Source organism: Leopardus geoffroyi, chromosome C2 (genome assembly GCF_018350155.1).
Source record: "Leopardus geoffroyi isolate Oge1 chromosome C2, O.geoffroyi_Oge1_pat1.0, whole genome shotgun sequence".
Classification (NCBI taxonomy): Eukaryota; Metazoa; Chordata; class Mammalia; order Carnivora; family Felidae; genus Leopardus; species Leopardus geoffroyi.
Window position 1 is genome coordinate 13,336,204 of NC_059333.1, and position 22,268 is coordinate 13,358,471.

The window sequence follows — 22,268 nt, forward strand, 5'->3', positions numbered from 1 at the left end:
GGAGGGGCAGAGAGAGAGGGAGACACAGAATCTGAAGCAGGCTCCAGGCTCTGAGCTGTTAGCACACAGCCCAACTCAAGGCTCGAACTTGGGAAAGGTGAGATCATGACCTGAGCCGAAGTCAGACACTTAACCAACTGGGCCACCCAGAGGCCCCTATATCTTTTTAAGTTACTTTTTTTCATTTTTGCTTGACTCCCCTCCTGTTTTCACCCACATGAGAGTGTCCCTTTCCTCACTGTGATGTAGCATGTGCTCAAACTGGGTATATATCCTTTTGTATTTTCTGCATGCTTATACAATCATAAATACATGGTCACACCCATAGGATGTCTTTGTATGGCAATCAATCTTGCCCACTCAACAGTCATATTTTTGCTCCCTCCTCCTTCCTCCTTCCTGGCTAGCAAAATTTACTTGTTTGCATGTAGGCAAACAGTTCTTGGTCTGAAGGAAAGACACCCATATTTTAGCCAACAAATCCTGGTTTGGTTTTAAACACAAAATTCCATTCTTCTTTGTGTTTGTTTAGGAATCAGTATGTGGCTCGGTTCTGGTCAATAAGAAGTAAGGAGAACTGTGTGCAAGAAGTTTCTGGAATAGTTTCCTTTCTTTACATAAGGAAATGTAATGTGATTGCTGGATTTCACAACGGGCCCACTTGAGATTCATGAATATTAACTGAGAATCAGATGTCTCAATCAAAACACCAATAGATTCATTTTTTCCTCCAAAATTGACAAGTTTAAGCTAAAATATATATGGAAAGGCAAAGGAACTAAAATAGCCAAGATAATCCTGAAGAACAATAAAATTGGAGGACTTACGTTTCTGGATTTCAAAACTCTAACAATAAAGTTATAGTAATCAAGTAATCAAATGTGGTATTAGTGATTAAAGAAGGGAATAATGACTTCAGAAATACACCTCTACATATGCAGCCATTTCATTTTTGACAAAGGTGCTAATGCAATTCAATAGGGCAAAGAAAGCTTTTCAATAAATGGGGACAGAACAACTTTTTTAAAAAAAATGAAACTTGAACTCTATCTCACATCTATACAAAAATTAATTTGAGATGGACCATACACCCAATACGAGCACTAAAACTATAAAGCTTCCAAAAGGAAACATGAAGGGTATCTTCAGGATTTCAAGGCAGGCAAAGAATTTTTAAACATAATACAAAGAACTATAAAAGAAAAAAATTAACAAATGTTACTCCATAATAATTAAAAGCTAATTAAAAAAAAAAAAAAAGAATACTGCCACGAATAGTGTTTGAGTGCCTGGCTGGCTCAGTGGGTAGAGTATGTTCAAACTATTGATCTTGGGATCATGAGTTCAAGCCCCACATTGGGTGTAGAGTCTACTTAAACAAAAAAATTAATAAATTATTGAAAAGAAAACCTTCTGGAAACTTCTACTTCTAATCATGAGGAAGTAACAAGGTCCAGAACTACCCTTCCACATAAAACAATTATGTTTCCATATTTCTAATAAAACCAACAAAAAAACAGAAAACTAAAAAACACACAGAGAACAAAACAAAAACAATAGCAATACTAATATATTGTGGCCTTATAAAACATATGTAGAAGTAAAATGCACAACAACAATAAACACAAGGATTGGAGAGGACACAGGTCAAAAGAAAACGCTTGTCATACAAATACAAATCATAAGGCCAGAGTAGTTATGTCAATGTCAGGCAAAATAGATTTCAGGGTAAGGACTATTGCCAGATAAAAAAGGAATTTTTCCTTATGTAAAAAGGGTCAATTGATCAAGGAAAAATAATAATCATAAATTTGCACACACCTGATAACAAAGATCTAAAATACATGAAGCAGCTACGGACAGAATTGGAAAGAGAAATAGACAAATCCATAATCACAGCCAAAGATATCAATCTCCTCCTCTTAGTAACTGAGAATAAGTAGACAGAAAATGAAGACATAAATACTTAACACTATCAACCATCCTGACCTAAATGACATGAATAGAACATTCCATCCAACAATAACAGAATAAGCATTATTTTCAAGGGCACATGGAACCATCGTCCAGATAGACCACAGGCTGAGGCATAAAACAAGCCTCAATAAATTCAAAAGGATTGTAATCAAAGTCTGATCTCTGACCACAATGAAATTAAATTATAGACCAGTAACAGAAACGTATTTTTTTTAGTTCCCAAATATTTGGAATTTAAACATTTCTAAATAAACCATGGATAAAAGAAGAAAACATAAAGGGATATAACAAGATATTTTGAAGTGAATGGAAATGAAAGTACAACATGTCAAAATTTTGAGAGGCAAATTTAAAACTTTCAATACTTCCATTCCAAAAGGAAAAAAATGCCTCAAATCAATGATCTCAGCTTCCACTTTAAGAAACTAGAAAAGGAAGAGCAAGTTAAATACAAAGCAAGCAGAAAGAAAAATATAAATAAAAGGAATAGTGAAGATTGATGAGCCAGAGAGCACGCAGACAATAGGATTAATTAATAATATCAAAAGCTGTTTCTCTGAATAGACCAACAAAATACACAAACCTCTAACTACACTGAATGAGAAAATTTTAAAAAGAACATACAAATTACCAACACCAGGAATGAAAGAGGAGATACGACTATAGGCATTAAAAGGGCAATAAGAGACTGTTATAGAAAACTTGTGTGGCGATAAGTTGTCAAACTTAAATACACAAATTTCTCAAAAGATACCAATTATCGGGGCGCCTGGGTGGCGCAGTCGGTTAAGTGTCCGACTTCAGCCAGGTCACGATCTCGCGGTCCGTGAGTTGGAGCCCCACGTCGGGCTCTGGGCTGTTGGCTCAGAGCCTGGAGCCTGTTTCCGATTCTGTGTCTCCCTCTCTCTCTGCCCCTCCCCCGTTCATGCTCTGTCTCTCTCTGTCCCAAAAATAAATAAACGTTGAAAAAAAAAATTTTTTTTCAAAATTGTGCTGGAGAACTAGTCAGTGCAGGCAAGAAAAACACGTAAAAGACACACAAGGTGGTTAAGAAAAGAAATAAACTCTCTTCATTTTCACAAGACATGATCATGAACAAATGACCAATGTGCATATGAAAAAAAAAAAAATGCTCAACATCAGGGCCAGGTGCTAGACTCTGGAGGAGTAGTTCCAGGAGAAAGGAACTTCTATGTTTTTTACCATAGCATCCTAAACAGCTACCACAGTACCCATCCAAAGGGGCAGTCATATTTATTTTGTGACTGAATGAATGAATGAATGTAAGGGCAAATATCAGATTGGGGTGGTTCAGCCCTAGAAGGTAACATTTCACTACAGTCAGGACTGGATTTAATAACTTTCAATTTTGGAAAAAGTATCTTAAATCCCAATCTTAAGTCAGATAGGAAATTGCCCAAAGAAACTGTCTTGCTTTATCAGATTCTTATGATGGCTAATTTTCTGTGTCAACTTGACTGGGCCACGAATGCCCAAGTTAAATATTATATCTGGGTGTGCCTGTGAAGGTGTTTCTGGATGAGATTAGCATTTGAATTGATGGTATCAGTCAGGTGGATTGCCCTCTCCCATGGGGGTAGGCTTCATCCAATCTGCTAAGGGTATGAATAGAGCAGAAGGTACAAAAGGAAGAATTTGCTCCTTTTTTCCTGCCTTAGTGCTGGAACTGGGACATCTTTCATTTCCTCCTGCCCTTGGACTGGAATTTATACCACTGGCTTTCCTGGTTTTCAGGCCTTTGGCCTGACTGCTAGATTTCTTGACTCTCCAGCTTGCAGATGGCAGATCCTATAAACAGATACACGCACACACACACTAATGGTGTATAGATAGATAGATAGATATACATATACATATATATGTAGACAGAGAGGGAATATATATTAAAATATGAAAATTAGAATATATTATGATAAATTATATGTAATTATATACCATTATAGTTATATATATATTTACATATATATAATATATACATATATTATATATATATAAAAATGCTTATTCATTTATTTTGAGAGAGAGGAAGGGCCAGAGAGAGAGAGAAAGGAAAAGAATCCCAAGTGGGCTCCACGCCCATGACTGTGAGATCATGACCTACGCTGAAATCAAGTCTGTTGCTTAACTGACTGAGCCACGCAGGCACCCTTATAGTTATATATTATTAAACATATAACATATTATATTTAACTATATAATAACAATTATAAATTATGTTAAAATTATATTAGATATATTAGAATACATGTATGTTTGTGTGTGTGCGTGTGTGTATTCTAATAATTCTGTGTCTCTGGAGAGAAAAAACCCTGACTAATTAATACATTACACATATGCTCACTCATACGCTTACTATCAGTAGTAAGATTATCAATCCAAAACATTATAGGTTTGCTGCACACTTATCTATATTTCCTTTTTTTTTTTAAGTTTATTTATCTTGGGAGAGAGAGAGAGAAAGAGAAAGAGTGAGAGAGCATGAGCAGGGGAGGGACAGAGAGAGAAGGAGAAAGAGAATCCCAAGTGGGCTCCGTGCCCACGACCATGAGATCATGACCTATGCTGAAATCAAGAGTTCACTGCTTAACTGACTGAGCCACCCAGGCACCCCTATAGTTATATATTATTAAGTATATAACAATTATATTTAATTATATATATGAAACAATTATAAATTGTTAAAATTATATTAGATATATTAGATACACATATGTTTGTGTGTGTGCGTGTGTGTATTCTAATAGTTCTGTTTCTCTGGAGAACCCTGACTAATTAATACATTACTCATATGCTCACTAATCCAAAATATTATAGGTTTGCTGCACACTTACCTATATTTCCTTTTTTTTTTAATTTTTTTCACATTTATTTATTTTTGAGAGAACAAGACAGAGCATGAGTGGAGGAGGGGCAGAGAAATGGAGGGGGGACACAGAATCCGAAGCAGGCTCCAGGCTCTGAGCTGTCAGCACAGAGCCCGAGGCAGGGTTGGAACTCACAGACCGTGAGATCATGACCTGAGCAGAAGTCGGATGCCCAACCAACTGAGCCACCCAGGCACCCTTATTTCCTTCTTTTTTTTTTTTAAGTTTATTTATTTATTTAGAGAGAGAGAAAGTAAGAGAGCGTGAGCAGGGGAGGGAGGGAGAGAGAGAGAGAGAGAGAGAGAGAGAGAGAGAGAGAATCCTAAGCAGGCTCCATGTTGTCAGCGCAGGGAGGGACTCGGAGCATTGATTTCACGAATCTTGAAATCATGACCTGAGCTGAAATTAAGAGTCAGATGCTTAACTGATTGAGCCACTTACTCTTTCTGATTACAAAAGTAATACATGCTTTCGGTATTGAGTCTAAAAAATGATGAAAAACTAAGAAGGAAATGAAAATTCCCTAAAATCCCATTGCCCCCACTACCATTGAGATCTTCCTCCTTCCAGTTCCTGTTTGCCTTGTAATCTGTTCCACTAATTTGGCACCAACAGCCTAACGGGCATGGAGATAGAGGTTGACACGAAAAGGAATCAGGTGGACACCTTGGGGACAGATGGGGACATCCACGTGGAATTTACCAGTGGGCAGTTGGAAATGCAATCGTAAACCAGGAGAGATTTCCGATCCCTATGCGGGGAGGGAGAAGGATACCATAGGTATCAGATGAAATCTCAGGAAGTGGGGGAGGCAAGCCAGAGAAGACAAGCAGACCAAGGAGAAAGGATGAGTCTTGTACAATATAATTAGTATATTGCTCCAGAAAGTATATGGAATAAAGCATTAGAAAGAACTTGTTTTCTATGGAATTCTTACCTGTAAATGCTTTCCTGGGCTCTTCAGGAGTGAGATGCTTCCTGTATTCTCTACACCTGTAGACTGTAGCCAGCATTACTTTCAAGAGAACAAGTTGGCATGTGAAGGACACAGCATTAACCAGAATATTACTTCCTGCATGCCATCTTTTCTTTCCTCTGAATATCGATTTCACCTACTCTTTTAAAACACAAGTTTGTTTGGAATGGCTTTTCAGACTGTCTCTTTTCACACCCACACTATGAACACATGAATCTGCTTAAATCTATGTTCTCTGAGAGAAGGCAAGTTTGCAACTAGATAAAATGTCTTGCTGAGTTTTATCAGTTGTGTGTATTTATCATCCTCCAGCCATCTTTTTCATAGGCTGCATTCCTACTGCTCCAAGGTCTGCTCACAAAGGACAGCCCTCCTGAGTTGTCATTTGCCAAAAATTTCCTATTGGAAGATTTGGCTTGTCTGCCTGGACAGCTAGAGCTAGAAGTCCAGCAGTAGCCGTACAAATGGCTGTCACGTATCCCCAAGCAGACAGAGGTGCTGTCGTCTTCCGAACAGAAAAATGGGAGACAATGCCGCTGAGGTAAGCGCTATCTAGCTGATAACACACGTGCCCCAAATAAGTTGTTTAAAAGACTTCCCGAACACTAGCAACATTAAAATCAAACAACCCTATCCAGAAAAGAACCTCCTAAATCTAAATAATCTATATCAAACACAAGAATCCAAATCTTGTTCCTTATGCATTCCAATCTCGGTAGGATGGCTTACAAAAAATGTTCTCCTGTAGGCCCCTAATGTAATAGCCATTCTATGGCCCAATCGCTACAATGCACTGAATCCCAAAACAACACATTTAAAACTGAATTCACCACCTTCCCCCACGCCTCTCTTTCCCATCCCAGCTCAAGAATTCAGCCTTCCTCAGCCAAATCTATTTCACTGACTCATAGGGGGAGAAAAAAAAAAGATTCCTTGTATGAATTTGGGGGAAAGGGATCCCATTAGGCTTTGTGGGTACTTTTTAAAATTCTGCCACTGTTCAGAGAAAGGGGTAGAGGCAGGGTAGGGGCACCGCATGTCCAAGTAATGCAGACTTTTTTTTTTTTTTTCAGGTAATAGCAATACAAGGTAAGAATTGTTATTGCAAGGTCATGGACGCATATGGTAGGAGATGTTGAGTCTGGTTGGGAGGATAGTGGGAAAGCGTTTCAGCATAGTACCTGGTATAAAGTAAGTGCTTGATAACTGATTAATGATGGAAAGGAGGTGATGTCTGAACATCAGCTGATTGCTAAATGGGCCTACCTATGTGGAGGAGCAGGGATTTTACACGAGAGCAAAAACCAAGCTGTTCACACAGAGTTGTCCAGACAGTGACAAAACTTGGTTGTGCCCTGGCAGTGGGCGAGAAAGAAGGTGTGGGGATCTTGGATCTACTAAAAATTTCATTTTCTAATGCAATGTTGGCAGTCCTATGGATGACAACTCTTATAGAAGCAAAATGGGTTAAAAAAAAATGGTCATGGTGTGCCTGGGTGGCTCACTTGGTTAAGCATCCGACTTCAGCTCAGCTCATGATCTCACTATTCACGAATTGAAGACCCACTTTGGGTGAGCACAAGCCCTGCTTCTCTCTCTCCTTTCTCTCTGGCTCTCATGGGATTCTCTCTCTCTTTCTCCGCTCTTGCTCACTTGTGCCCCCTCTCTCTCTCAAAAAAAAAATTTTTTTTTTTTTAATGGTCATGGCAGTTGAGCAGAGATACAAAGATAGTAACATTGGGGGTGCTCAGGTGGCTCAGTCAGTGCCGCGCCCGACTCTTGATTTCAGCTCAGGTTTTGATCTCACGGTTTGTCAGTTCAAGCCCCGAGTCAGGCTCTTTGCTGACAGCATGGAGCCTGCTTGGGATTCTCTCTCTGCCCTCCCCTGCTCACACTGTCTCCCATAAATACTTAAAAAGAAAGGTAGGAATATGAAGTGGATGATGGGTGGGACTGAAAAGAATATTTGGGATCTATTTTATTTGTTCCTTCAGCAAATAATTATGAGTATGTTTCTCTCATCCTAAAAGACACAGGCATACTCTTTCTTCATCCTGCAGCTTTTCCCTGGGGCCCTCACAACCAGCCTTCACGGCCAAGTTTCTGTGGAATATCTCCTGCCGCCTTCCTCTCTTGGGTGCAGTCAGTTGGGCTCACCCCACTCCTGCCAACGTTCCTGCTGAGATCCTAGATGGTGTCAGGTGCTTTCCAGTCTACACCTTGCTGCCTTCTACCTCCAGCACCAGACAGGACTAGCCTCATCTTCCAACTTGTTACTCCTTCCATACCTGTGTTCCCAGCCAGCTTTCCCTATTCCAGCTCCTCCCACCACTAGCTCTGCTGTGCACTAATGACTCCCAGGTCTCTACTTCCTCTCAGACAGCTCTCCTGACTCCACACATGTTTACCCAACTGCCTCCTAGACATCTTCACTTATCTGTCCCAGGAGCACCTCAACTCCAAGGGCCCCAGAAGGAAATCATCTGGCCCTGGGCATGTTAGTTAACTGAACTGGGCCTCACTTCCTCAACTATAAAACAAGGCATTACTGATAGCCACCTCATACAGAGAAGCTTGTTACGGAGATTAAATGAAATATCATAGAATTGCATTGCATAGATTCTGGCGTATGGTAAAGGATCTACAAGTGTTAACTGTTATGCCACCTTCCCTCAAACACATTCCTTCCTCTCCAGAGTCCCCAAATTGACTCACAAATCCACCACCCGCAACTCTTATCAAGCCAGAACCTTGAGCATCCTCCTGATACCTCCCTGTTCCTCAAACTGTCATTCCATCCCAGCCCATTCATTCCACTTCTTAAACATCTGACCTTGTCTTTCCTTCTCTGCTCCATTGCCTTACGTCCTGGGCTCCTCTGGGACTTAGAGCCATTCTTTCCCTGACCCTACCCTTGCTGTTCTATACTCTTCTTCTGAAAGAGCACATTGCATGACACCACCCTCCTGTTAAAACTTTTCCAGGTCTCCCTTCTGCCTCGGGTACACAATCCAAACTCCTCGGCAGGGCACGGAGGCTCTTCAGGACCTGGTCTCAGTCACTCTCTCTCAGTCCACCCCACTCCCTAAGCTCCAGCTGGTCCTCCTTGGTGATGTCAAAGTATTCATCAGGTTCAGTCAGTCCACAGGGCCTTCTCCAACCGCTGCTGCAGTTTCCAGATGTAGCTTGGGTGCCACTTCCTCTGAGAAGACTTTCTGGACTTCTAGTCAGATGAATAGCTTTCTTTTTTGTTCCCCTGGGTCTCTTCCCTAATACTTATCATGTTTTAGTTCTTATCTGCTCATGTGTATGTCCTCCCCACTAAAGTGAGTTGTCTGCTGGCAGAAAAATTGCCTTTTATTTCCATAACCCCAGAACCTAGCTCAGTGGCCAGCAGACAGTTGGTACTCAAGGTAAGTGAGCCAGAGCAAAGGGTTTCCACCAAAAAGGAAACGTTTGTTTCGGGAATCGGTATCAAGGCTTAGAGAATCCACTCCTGTCGCGGCACAAGCTGAACAAGGGTTCCTTCAGGCCTGCGTGGATATCCAGTGCCTGCACGTCGTTCTCGGGGCTTCACTCTCGCACAGTTAGAGCAGATACAGGGCTGCGCAGGCAGAGGCTGAACGGGCGCCTGCAAATGCACGCTCAGCGGGCTGAGGTTAAATCCTGCGCCCTTTGTTCCAGCCAGCGGAAAGCTAGCGGGTCTGTGTCCGCCCGCCAGCCGCGGCCGGGTGCAGGGCCCGCATGGGTAGAATGGCACGAAAACGCACCCGCGACCACCGCGTCGGGCAGGGGCGCGCGTGTGCGCTGGCCCTCTCGGTGCCAGCTTCCCGACTCTGGGATCCCGCGCTCTCCCGCGCCCTCGCCGGGGCCCAGCTTCAGTGCCAAACAGTCTCCCGGGCCCGCGGCCACCGCCGGCGGGAAAGCGCCCGGCGTCCCGGCGTCACGCGCCAGCAGCCGGGCGCGCGGCGCGCGGGGCGGAGGCGGGGCGGGGGCGGGGCCAGCGCGCCCGAGGCGGGGCGGGGCGGGGCGGGAGCCGGGCACAGGAAGCGCTGGGAGGCCCGAGCCGTCCCAGGGTGCCCCGCGCGGCGTGGACTCGGGCCGCTGCCGCCATCCCGCTGGCGAGAGGGAGAGAGAGGCCCGCCCGCTCGCCGGTCGGGCCAGTGTGGGCCAGTGCGTGAGGGCGCGGGGGGCCGTGTCAGCGAGACGCAGAGCGCAGCCGCCACCACCAAACGGACATGTTGGAGCCCAGCGCCGCCGCCGCCTCCTTTTCCTTATCCTCCGAACGGGACTGAGAGGGGGCCCGCCACCCTCCGCCTCTGCCGCCCGCCCCGCCGCCTCGGCCGCAGCCTCTTCCTGCCCGGTCTCTGGCTCCGCCGCTCGTCGCCCCCCCACCCCCCCCGCCCCTCAGGCCCGGCCGGTTCCCCGGCCCCGCTCCGCCGCGGCGCGAGGTCTATGTGACCGGCGGGCCCGGAGCAGCCGCCGCCGCAGCGCGAACATGGACGCCGTCAACGCCTTCAACCAGGAGGTGAGGAGTGCTCGGGGCGCGGGGGTGCCGGGCCTGCCGCGGGAGCCGGGACTCCGTTTCTCCCGCCGCCGGAGGTTTAAAGCTGTGGTCGGGGTGGGGACGCTTCCTGCCCGGGTTCCGGGGCGGCGGGGCCTGCGCGGAGAGGCCTGCGGCCCGGGAGAGGTCGCGGCGGCCACGGGAACCGACCCCACACCCCTCCCCCATCGCCCACCCCCGGGCAGCGACCTCGGGTTGCCCCCCTCGCCCCCTTCCGGCCTCCCCCAGCCCGCGTCGGCGCTGGTGCCTCCAACTTCGCTCTCTTTCAGGTCCCGGCGCTCTCGCTTTCTGGTCCCAGCCCGTTACTGGCTTCGCAGTGCCGGGCGTCCGCAAGGGGCTAAGAAAGAAGCGCGGGCGGGCGTGTGGGGTTGGGGGCGGGGGAGCGGGAGCATCTGCCGGTCGCCGGGCTGGCGGAGCGGCGGCCTCCGCTCTCCTGTTGCTCAGGCCCCGGCGCGGCGGCGACTGGACTCTGATCCCGGGTCGAGGAGGAGTCGGAGAGGGTGTTCATCCCCCCTTTCTCAAGATTCACACACTTGGGAATTGGGGTCCCCAAATGAAGAGGGGTGGCTCCTGATTTCGAGTGGTGAACACAATCCTTGTAATGGGCTCTTTGGCCCCAACGTGACACCTAAAAAGTTGAATGGGAGAGTACTTGCCCCGCCTTAGTCCGGTAGAAAGCCGGCTTTGGCCTCTAGTCTCCCACCCTCGCAGTCCGGTCGAGGTAGTTAATCCTCGGCTCCCTTCTAGGGGAACATTTACATGTGAAAACCTCCCAAAACCGGGAACAAAGCTGCCTGCCGCCTTAAAGCTCTATAGTTTTATCTCCAGCCGTTCCAGGTGCTGTTTTTGGAGCGTAGAGTCCACACACCCTCTTCATCAAAATCGGTTTGGGGGGAGGGGACTTGACCATTGATAATTTAAAATACAATTACCGAATGGAAACTGTTGTCTTGTGTTGAGTTGGATTATTTTCCTTTTCCAAACACTAAAGAGGAACCCAACATTGAAAAAGTCAGATGGAGTACTGTAGCTCTAGATGTCTTGATATATTAAAAACTTGGTGCATCTCACGATAAGATTTTGTAATTTCACTTGTAACAATTAAGGTACAATAACTTTTCTTCTAGATTTGCAGTGCGGTAATATGCGACCCTCCAGGAACACTGCAGTTAGGACCTTTCATTGCCTTACAGATTATCCTCTAGATGATTTGTCTTCAACTGTTGGGTACAAAAAATGTCTTAACTGTAGTGGCAACTGCTGTTGGACAGTGTGATGATTTTCAAAATAACGAAATAATATTTCCTAATATTTGATGGCTAGAGAATTTGTGATGCTACTCCAAACATTTCAGGTTTGGAAGTTCACTTGGTTTCCTGAAGGCAAAATTCACTGAAATGTTGACTCCATGAGGGCAGAGAGTCTGTATTCTTTCCTCCTCCCCTCACCATAGGAGGCAAATACTTGTTGAATGCATGAGGATTTGTATAAATGGTACAACAGTTTTTTAAAGAGTGTAAATATTTATTTCCTCAGATAAAATCTTATGGACTCTTTTTAGTGAAAAAGGGGATTTTTAGAGTATTCTTAAGTTCGGAAGTACTTAATTGTGAGTTAGGCATTATGGAAGTTGACATTCAGCACATTAATAAGCAAAATATCTTACGTTAGTTCTGGAAAAGTGTGATTAGTTTTTACTTTGAAAAACCAAAATTAGGTATGATACTGCCTTTTCGAAAAAAGGAAATGGTATTTTAACCTTTTTAAAATATACAAAATGAGAATTTTCCTATCTTGGTACATTTTTCAGCTGAATTTTTATTTCCATTCCTAGTCTTCATGAACTGCAAATTACATTATGTTAGGTGTGTGTTGCCAATTCCATCTTTCTTCTGAAGAAATTTCCTTCTGGAGAAATTAGTCTGATTTTAAAATCCATCGTCTTGCGCCTGCCTGTTTGATTTGTAGTGCTTCTCAGTTTTTTTCTCCCCATTCATGAAATGTTATTGGTTAGTTCCCTGTAATTTCAAATCTCCCCAATCTTACCTTAATTTTACAAACTTTCGAGTGCGTGCTCAGCCACAAAAGCTGTGTCCTAAATACTGTGGCACTACCAAGGATCTCTGTCCCCTAGGAGCCTAATGTAATAGAGAACACAAGACTTCGGCAAATAACTTTAATAGGTGATAGAACAGCTTCTTTGGGGCTCTTTAAAAGTACTGTGGGATGGCAAGTGAAGACTTGGGAAGAAAAGGTTGATGTCAGTTTCAGAATTTCAGAAGGTGTAGGAAGTAGTGATTGAGGGACAACAGTGCTCAGGAATAAGTGAACAGTATAGTAGTTTGGTTCCAGAGACTACGGGAAAGTAAAGATGGTTAAGTAATTTGGTGCCTGACAAGTTTCATGTCCTTCTAATGTGTTTGAATTCCATTTTGGGGCTGTGGATAAACTGAAGATTTTAAGTAGTGTGATACAATCAAGAAAACTGCTTGATTTGTAGTGTATGTTATAAAGGCAGATATCTGAGAAAGATTGACATTTTCAGGACTAAGGTCGGATTAAGTAGAGTTTGGCATGGAGAGCAGGAAAAGCATATGGGCCAGAGGAATCCATGGACCTTGCCATCTCGTAGGCTTATAAACACCTTTTGCCCCCAACATTCTAGGTGCTGGGAGAGTGGTGATGCTACTAACGCAAGTCAAGCAATCATCAAAAGCATACTTAGTGGAGGGGGAAATATGTTTGGTTTTTGAACAGGTTGGGTTTGAGATTGAGTGGAAAAGTCATGTGGAAATTTCTGGCAAGCAGTTGGGCATGTAGGACTCAAACTTGGAAGCAACCAATGAATAGAGGGAGACATCTGGAAGTCACTCTCAGATGTGCCCTGGAGGAAATTGAGAGGGGAGAGAAAACAATTAATATTTAATAAGCATCTCTGGCATATCAGGCATTTTATATATACATATCTAACTTAATATTCCCACAGCTTTGCACAGACATCCATTTATAGATGAGGAAACTGATTTTCAAAGAAGTTAAATAATAACTGGCCCAAGGGCATACTGTTAGCTAATGGCAGAGCTGGGATTTGAGTGCACATCTTCTCATCATAATTGCTGCCTACAGATAATATGTATAATACCAGGGGAGAGGTTACAGGTTAAGACTTAAGAAAAAAGCAACTAAAATTTGAGAGTAATGGGATCTGAAGTTTAAGGTTGAATGGTGATATAAGGAAACAAATGTAGTCTTTTAGAATTTTGGTTATGAGGGATTTAAGGACATGAAGGGAAAGAGCAATTAACAGTATAGAAGGCACTGGTGCTGGGCCATTTGTATGCTTATATAGCATATATGAGGTTTTAGCCTTAATAAGTGACATTCAGGCCCTGGTCTCTTAGATGCTAGTAGAAGCTTGAGCATGTTGGGAGAGTGGAAGTGTAGAGAAGCATAGTTTAAAGCAACATGAGGGCTTGCTTAGAACAAAATTGTGGATAAAAGGAAGGGTACAGATCACAGGTAAAAGAGGTCAGTATCTCTGATACAGGAAGGAAGATAAAAGATGAAGTTACTAAAGACACCCACTAAACAGGACTTTTATGGTGAGACACTTTGTAGGGGTTGTAAAAAAGGTAAGTGAAAAAAGTGAGTGGCCAATTATAGCTGGTACTTCATTGTTTTCTGCTATGCGTATATACTCCTTAATGTGAAGAGTTTGGTATGTTGTAAGTTTGTTGAATGAATAAGAGTTATGGATTGGATTTTTTAAATCTATTGATTACATTTTAGCCTTTAACCAATCTTGTCTAATTCCAAAAGAGTAGATCTCTTCACACTTTTTTTTTTTTTTGTCAGCATCTATGATTTTGAGACTTTTAATTAAAAAGTGCAGAGAAGGGGCGCCTGGGTGACGCAGTCGGTTAAGCGTCCGACTTCAGCCAGGTCACGATCTCGCGGTCCGTGAGTTCGAGCCCCGCATCAGGCTCTGGGCTGATGGCTCAGAGCCTGGAGCCTGTTTCCGATTCTGTGTCTCCCTCTCTCTCTGCTCCTCCCCCGTTCATGCTCTGTCTCTCTCTGTCCCAAAAATAAATAAAAACGTTGAAAAAAAAAATGTGCAGAGAAGATATAGCGGTAAGAATGGACAGTTGTAATATTAATATTATAAGTGTTGTGGGGTTTTTTGTTTTTTGTTTTTGAGAGAGAGTGTGTGTGCACATGTGCCTTTGGAGCCAGCCTGGGGAAGGGGCAGAGGGAGAGAGAGATCTTAAGCAGGCTCCATGCTCAGCACGGAGCCCGAGCCCGATGCAGGGCTTAGTCCCACGACCCTGGAATCATGACCTGAGCTGAAATCATGGGTCAGATGCTCAACTGACTGAGCCACCCAGGAGCCCTAATAAGTGGTTTTAGTTTAAATTTTAAAATATTAAAAGTTAAAGCCCTTTCCTCCTCCAAAGGCAATCAAAGTGAATTTAGTATCAATCTCTGGTACATAAGCAATATGTAATATTCTGTGTTTTGATATGCCTGAGTGGTATATTGTACATATTTGTGTTTTTCCTTAAACTTTACTAATATTGTATATTAAGATTTCATTTTAACTGCTGGGGGGGATGCTGTCATTTGAATAAACCATATTTTATTTATCTAGTTCCCCAGTTGATGAACATTCAAGTTGTTTCTCATTGCTGGCAGTGAACTTTTTTAATTTTTTTTTTTTAATGTTTATTTATTTCTGAGACAGAGCATTAATGGGGAGGGGCAGAGAGAGAGGGAGACACAGAATCAGAAGCAGGCTCCAGGCTCTGAGCTGTCAGCACAGAGCCTGACGCGGGGCTCCAACTCACAAACCGTGAGATCATGACCTGAGCCGAAGTCAGACGCTTAACCGACTAAGCCATCCAGGCGCCCCATGACAGTGAACTTTCTTTAACATGTCTTCATATATAAGAGTTTCTCTGGGGCAGCTATTCTCAAACTTTGCATTTTGACTTCTTTTGCTCTTAAAAGGTAAGGACCACAGAGAACTCTTATATTTGTGGATGATATATCATATGTATTTTGGAGGTATTTACCATTTTAGATATTTAATCTGAAAAATGCATTTATTAAATATAACAAATCATTAGATGTAAACAAAAATAACATTTTTAATGAAAAATAACATTTCTGAAACAAAAGTGAGAAGAGTGACATTGTTTTACATTTTTGCAAATCTCATTTAAAGTTTGGTTTTTAAACCTGGGTTCTCATATGTACTTCTTTAGAAGTTCAATCTCTTGCAATTACACACGTCAGGGTAGCCTCTAGAAAACTTTTGCGGTACACTTGAGAAAATGAATGAAAGGGGCAAGAAATGTCTTAGTATTAAAATGAAACCAGTTTTTACCTCATTGACCACTGAAAGGAACTCAGACCCCCAGGGATCCTCAGATTATTTTTAGAGAACTACAGCTCTGAGATACTGAGATTCTGAAGTGGTATGCATATAATGATATGTTGGGAATTCAGGAAGAAAATATGAGAACTTTAACATTCATTTTTATCTTTAAGATCAGACAAATTAAGCTTTATGAATACTTTATGAATTTATGTTGGTACACTTATTCACTGGGCTGTCTAGAACCACCATGTTATCCTGAAGAGTTGAGTTCCACATCTCAGTGGGGAACTTGTCGCTCCTTCCTTTTCCCACTGGAAAGTTTTGTGTATGGAGTATTGTACCTATTAATTATTAGGTGTGTTTGTCTTCCCAGAATTTATGTATGTATGTATGTATGTATTTTTTAATGTTTATTTAAAACATTAGAGAGGGAGACACAGAATCCAAAGCAGGTTCCAGGCTCTGAGCTGTCAACACAGAGTCCGATGTGGGGCTTGTCCCCACGAACCGCGACATCATGACCTGGGCTGAAGTCGGTCGCTTAACTGACTGAGCCACCCAGGCACCCCAGAATTTATTTATTAAAATTTTTTTCTTGATGTTTATTTTTGAGAGAGAGAGACAGAGTGGGAATGGGGGAGGGGCAGAGAGAGAGGGAGACACAGAATTCAAAGCAGGCTCCAGGCTCTGAGCTGTGAGCACAGAGCCTGACGTGGGGTTGGAGCTCAAATCCACAAACCTCGAGACGTGACCTGAGGCAAAGTTGGATGCTTAACCTGCTGAGCCACTCAGGGGCCTCTGTCTTCCAGAATTTAAATCATATGATAAAGATACCTTGTTGTTATCATTTTAACCCGTAATATTAGTCTTTAGTTGTTTTTGATCATTCCTTTCTTCTTGGAGAGTTTTATCTAAAGCAGTGGACAAAGAGTTGACACAAGATTCTTACTGTGTGGAAGAGATACAGAGAACCAGGGCAATAGTTGAAGTAAAACTGGAGGTTTCTCTTCCCTCATTTGACCATGTTATGCTATTACCACACGAGTTTTAGATATTAAAGTTATCATTGTATTCTTCTGCTCTTTCTTGACCCTCATTGAGTTGCTTATCTCCAACAACAGTAAGAATCCGGCCTTATAGTGTGTGGAGGGAAGCTGGCTTTTCGGAGCTTTCTGTTGCAGCATTTATCACTGATGTTCTTGTTGAAAATATCCCCTGCCCTAAAAGTCTAGAATTTTGCTTAGTATTTTGTTTCATTAAAAATGACATGGACACATGATTAAGGAACTGAATCAGAGAGAACTTGGAATGATGGAAAAGTTGACTTATAAGTCTTGTGAAACCAAATTCCTGACAGAAAGTTGACAAAATGGTAGTTGGTATTTGGCAGGGGTGGGGAAATGTTTTTTTTACCAGATACAAATTGTAGGTGGTTCTCTGCCATGGAGCACAAGTGAATATACTTTACTTCAGAATTCCAGGTAACGTTTCTATAGATATCTGCACACGCTGAAATCTCATTTTAAATATACCTTGATAACATGGTAGGAACAAAGTTGTTACATAAACAATGAACCTTTAATATTATTTATAACATTTGTTGAGATAATATGCTGGATTTTTTTTTTTTTAGCCCACCTCGCAAGCATACAACTTTAATGAGCTAAAAACAAGCTATGCTATGTTGTCAGGTATATAGAATAAGCAGCTTACCTATTACCAGTTCAAATTTTTGGTAACATTGGTTGATTAATATTCTATTTTGATGGAACAGGAAAAGGGAGAGTTTGGTAGTAGTTAGGCTTGTGTTAGACTAGGCCTTAAAAATATCTTGAAAGGTTAAACTTGGGAGGGGCGGTGCATGGGTGGCTCAGTAGGTTAAGCGTCTGACTCTTGATCTTGGGTCAGGTCATGATCTCACAGTTCCTGAGATCTCACAGTTCATGAGTTTGAGCCCTACATTGGATCGGGCTCTGCGCTGATGGCATCGAGCCTGGTTAGGATTCTGTCTTTCCTCTCTGCCCCTGGCCCACTGTGTGCAAATGCAGGTGCACGCTCTCTCTCTCTCTCTCTCTCTCAAAATAAACTTAGAAAAAGAAAGCTTAGATTTGAAGAGACATGTTTGCATTTTTGCTAATACTACATGTAATTAAAAGTGCACTGTCAACGACTTTTTTTTTGAGAACTATTAAGATTTCACAAACAATACTATAATTTATTATATCCTGGTCACCTTCATCCTGTTAAATATTTTCATGGTTTATTGATTACATTTCATTGCTTTATAGCTAGAGCTCCTTATTGGTGATTGTGAAGGCATAGAAAAATATAGAAACTTTGATATTCCAGTGAAGCACATTGTGCAGGTTAGTAGTGAAGTCAGCAAGAAATCTACTGTAACGCTGGAGTGAAGTTAGGAATTAGAAGCTAAGGGGCACTTGAGTGGCTCAGTCAGCTCAGTGGCTGACTCTTGGTTTTGGCTCAGGTCATGATCTTATGGTTTGTGAGTTCAAGCCTGCATTGGGCTCTGTGCTGACAGTGTGGAGCCTGCTTGGGATTCTGTCTTCCTCTCTCTGCTGCTTCTGCACTTTCTCTTTCTCTCTCTCTCTCTCAAAATAAATACTCCAAAAAAAAAAAAAAAAGGATTAGATACCATGGTTTTTTGTTTTTGAAAAAGAGCGAGCATGTGTGGGGGAGGAGCAGAGGGAAAGGGGGAGAGAGAATCTTAAGTAGCCTCCATGAGATCATGACCTGTGTCGAAATCAAGAACCCAGATGCTTAACTGACTGAGCCATCCAGGCACCCCCATGCTAAGGTTGTGATGGAGTTGGGCATCAGGGCTGGGGAGATGGCAGGGCTCAGTGAAAAGTAGAGAGCCATACAAGTTCCACTCGGAGTTATCATTTGTTGGATATCATTGTTTGTTATCATTGTTTGGATAATTGGTGAATTTGGTATAAATCCATGTGGGTCAGTAATCCTAGTTGGAAGAAACTATAGAACAATGGCATGCCTTGCTTATTTGCCACCAAAGCACAATTTTTCTTTCTTTCTTTTTAATACAGACCTTTTCTACAACAGAATTACTTCATGCAGAAGTAATCATGAGATTGGCCAAAAAAAGAAACTTGAACTTTATGCCAGTTGCAAATAAATGTTATAGTGGAAAAAAGGAGTTAATATTTTTAAATTGCATCAGCACTTTTTTTGGGAAAAAGTAGAAAAACTTACCTATTTACTGGTCTGTCATAATATTGACTTTCTATTATATTCCAGTTTCCTTTCAAGCCTTATTTCTGCATATTTGCCAATGACTGTCAAGGTGATCTTCACATATTTGTGTTCAGTAAACAGTTATAGCCAGATTCATCAATCACCCATAATTGAATGAAGAACACTTTTTATTGGTTTTAATTACGAAAAGTTGTACATAAAGCAACACACATACACTAGTTAGGGAGTCTTAAACATAAGTCACTTTTGGTACAAATTTAGAAAAAAACCCACTTCACAATACATTCTAGAAATCACAGTAGTACCCATGTCTTTTTTCAGCATTGATTGTAATGACTTTGAAATGTCTCCTCAGTCAAAAAAAATTTTTCACTAAAATATTTCCACCAAAAAATTCAGTATAGATTTCTGTTAGTTAAACATTCTTCAAATTAGGTGTAAATGTCTGCTTCCTTATATTTTGTTGCCTAATAATGATCTCCATGATTTTTGTTCATGGATCTTCAAGCTTTATGTTCCATTATACCTTTGTTCAGGGCCTATCCTGGCTATTAGTAAATATTTATACCAGAAAAAAGGATTTCAAGAAAGAAGAATTGCACTCAGCTATCTTATTTTGAATGTAACTCTTTTTTTTTTTTTTTTTTTTTTTTTTTTTTAATTTTTTTTTTCAACGTTTATTTATTTTGGGGACAGAGAGAGACAGAGCATGAATGGGGGAGGGGCAGCGAGAGAGGGAGACACAGAATCGGAAACAGGCTCCAGGCTCTGAGCCATCAGCCCAGAGCCTGATGCGGGGCTCGAACTCACGGACCGCGAGATGGTGACCTGGCTGAAGTCGGACGCTTAACCGACTGTGCCACCCAGGCGCCCCTGAATGTAACTCTTTAAACACACACTCATATATAGGAACCACAGGATAGGAGAAACAAACTGAGCCTGAGCATAAGCTATACGAAATTTCTTTGTAGTGACTCTCCAAATGTGAATTCACAGTTGTGGTGAATCTGCATGTTTTGGGCACTGACCACATAACTGGAGGGTTTCCTAATGAATTTCCACTAAGAATAGATTGCTTATTAAAAGAAACGTAATAAAAATGTACAGATTTGATGCTTCTATATTGTTAAAACTCAACAGTAACCACAGCAGTAGATTTAAACTTAAGCATCTCAGTCAACAACTTATTTTAGGGGAAGAAATATTCTGTCCCTGATGTTATGTAGAATTGCCAGTGTTTAGTAATGGTAAAATGATTTCAGTCAGTTTTTGTATTTAGAGGCTTTGGAGACAATTCACCCACTATTGGTTGCCCTGTATTGGTTTCTCCCATTGTCCTGCTGTTACCTGAAAGACCAATAGTTGACCACCTCTATATAAAGTCTTCCTCTGCAAAATTTATAATATATCTTTTTTCATTTTATCATGAGTATTCCACTTTATTTCCTCCTTTTGTCAGAGCTGAGTTTTAGCTGAAGTGGAATTCTAAGACCCTGCTGAAAGAAAGTCTATAATGGGAGAATTTACAGCAATATACCTTTTAAGCCTTGAGGAAACATAAAATACTCTCTAAACTTTAATGGCCATGTATCACCTTGTTCACCTTAATTAAGAGATGCTGAATGGTAAATCACTTTGGAAAGGACAGCCAACTTTGGGGTTCATTGGAGATATATTTGAATCTTCATAAAGGCCTTTATTATTGTTTAATGTCAAAAATAGGCGTGGGGTGCCTGGGTGACTCAGTTAAGTGTCTGACTTCAGCTCAGGTCATGAGTTCGAGCTCCGCGTCTGTGCTGATAGCTCAGAGCCTGGAGCCTGCTTCGAATCTGTGTCTCCCTCTCTTTCTGCTCCCCCCCCCCAATTAATAAACATTTAAAAAATTTTTTTAAATAGGCAAACTCATAGAGATAGTAGATTAAAATTCGTTGGTGGTGGGGAGGAATGCATATGGAGTTTTTTGGAGGGGATTAAAGTACTCTAAAACAAAATAGGGCTAATGGTTGCCCAACTCTGGAATATAGTAAAAACCACTGAATTGTATACTTTAAAGGAGTGAGCTTTATAGTATATGAATCATATCTCAGACCTGTTTTAAAAAATAGAAAAATGTTAGTTTTTAACCCATTTTCATTGTTTTGTTGCTTGATCTGATTTTTTCTCAATTGAAAACAATATTTTTTTAGCTGCTGAGTGCCTCTGTAAATTATTTTGTTGATCTTGAATCCTAAGTTTGTTTTATAAGATATGTTTAGTTTTTACATGCTCTTTTAAGAAGTTACCCAGTGGGAACAGTTCACAGGAAGGACAGGAAATGATTCCTGCATTTGCCCATTAACTACCAGCCAGATGTCACCTAATGGGTTAGGAGTTGTATATGGGTATCTTTGCATTCTTTCCATTTTAAAGGTAAGGAAACTGAAGAGATGGTGTGAATTGACCACGGTCACACCGTATAGAATGGCAATTCTGAGATTTGACGGAGTACTGTAAGTACCCATCTGAGCTCAGTCCATAGTCCCACCTGGCTACTCTGAAGGCTTTTGAGCAGCTAATTTTTGTCTACTGGAGTGTTTATGAGGGGAGAGGGCTCGCTAAACAGCTTTTGTACATTTGAAGCATGGTAGTGAGTGTACTATAATGTATACTTTTGGAAGGATTTGTAAAAATTTAAGAATAATGAAGTTTGGTAAGTTTTTAAGTCATCCATAGATGATCCATGTTTAAAATTTAAGATATGCTTTTAGGCATGTATGTTTCTTTTACTAATTTATAATCACTATTTAAATTTTAAATTGGTTTGGGAATTTTTTTAAATGCTAACATTTTTAATTTTAGTCCCATGCTTGTGCATAAACCTAGTCATGATAACTTTGTGGAAATAACTTTATAAATAAAATATATAAAGTATGGGTAATTTTTATTTTTTCTTCTAATCAAATGATTTTATATCCAGGAACCAAGTTTTATTTCTTCTATTGAAGTCTAGGAGGAAATACTTAATTCACAAAAATGTTTTCTGGCCAATTTTGGGAGGGAAGACATAAAGTTCACTAATGAGGCACAATAAAAGTAATTTTGAAATCTGGCATTGGTGCTAGTAAAATAGAGCAGTGCCATGGATAAAATATTTGCCATTTCCCAAAATTTTCACCTGGCTGTTTCTTGGTCAAGTGAAAAGGAAGAAGTGGAGGATTGATTGCAGTTCAGTGAACCAAAATGTAGGTAAGGACTAAAAAAAAAAATGACCTG

The 22,268-nt window shown here is 41.6% G+C and overlaps 1 protein-coding gene and 1 long non-coding RNA gene across 5 annotated transcripts in view; one reads left to right on the forward strand and one right to left on the reverse strand.

Annotated features, from left to right (window-relative positions):
• LOC123575909 overlaps positions 1-9,791 on the reverse strand; it is a 75,201-nt gene extending 65,410 nt beyond the window's left edge. The window contains exon 1 of the long non-coding RNA XR_006701080.1: positions 9,609-9,791. This is a non-coding gene — a long non-coding RNA (uncharacterized LOC123575909). The remainder of the gene's footprint in view (positions 1-9,608) is intronic.
• An 80-nt stretch (positions 9,792-9,871) lies between these two features.
• The window catches only part of SCAF4 (SR-related CTD associated factor 4), a 61,137-nt gene continuing 48,740 nt past the window's right edge, over positions 9,872-22,268 (forward strand). For all 4 annotated transcript variants that reach the window (XM_045436882.1, XM_045436884.1, XM_045436883.1 and 1 more), the window contains exon 1: positions 9,872-10,366. In XM_045436882.1, coding sequence (XP_045292838.1) covers positions 10,337-10,366 — 30 coding nt within the window. In that variant the 5' untranslated portion in view covers positions 9,872-10,336. The remainder of the gene's footprint in view (positions 10,367-22,268) is intronic.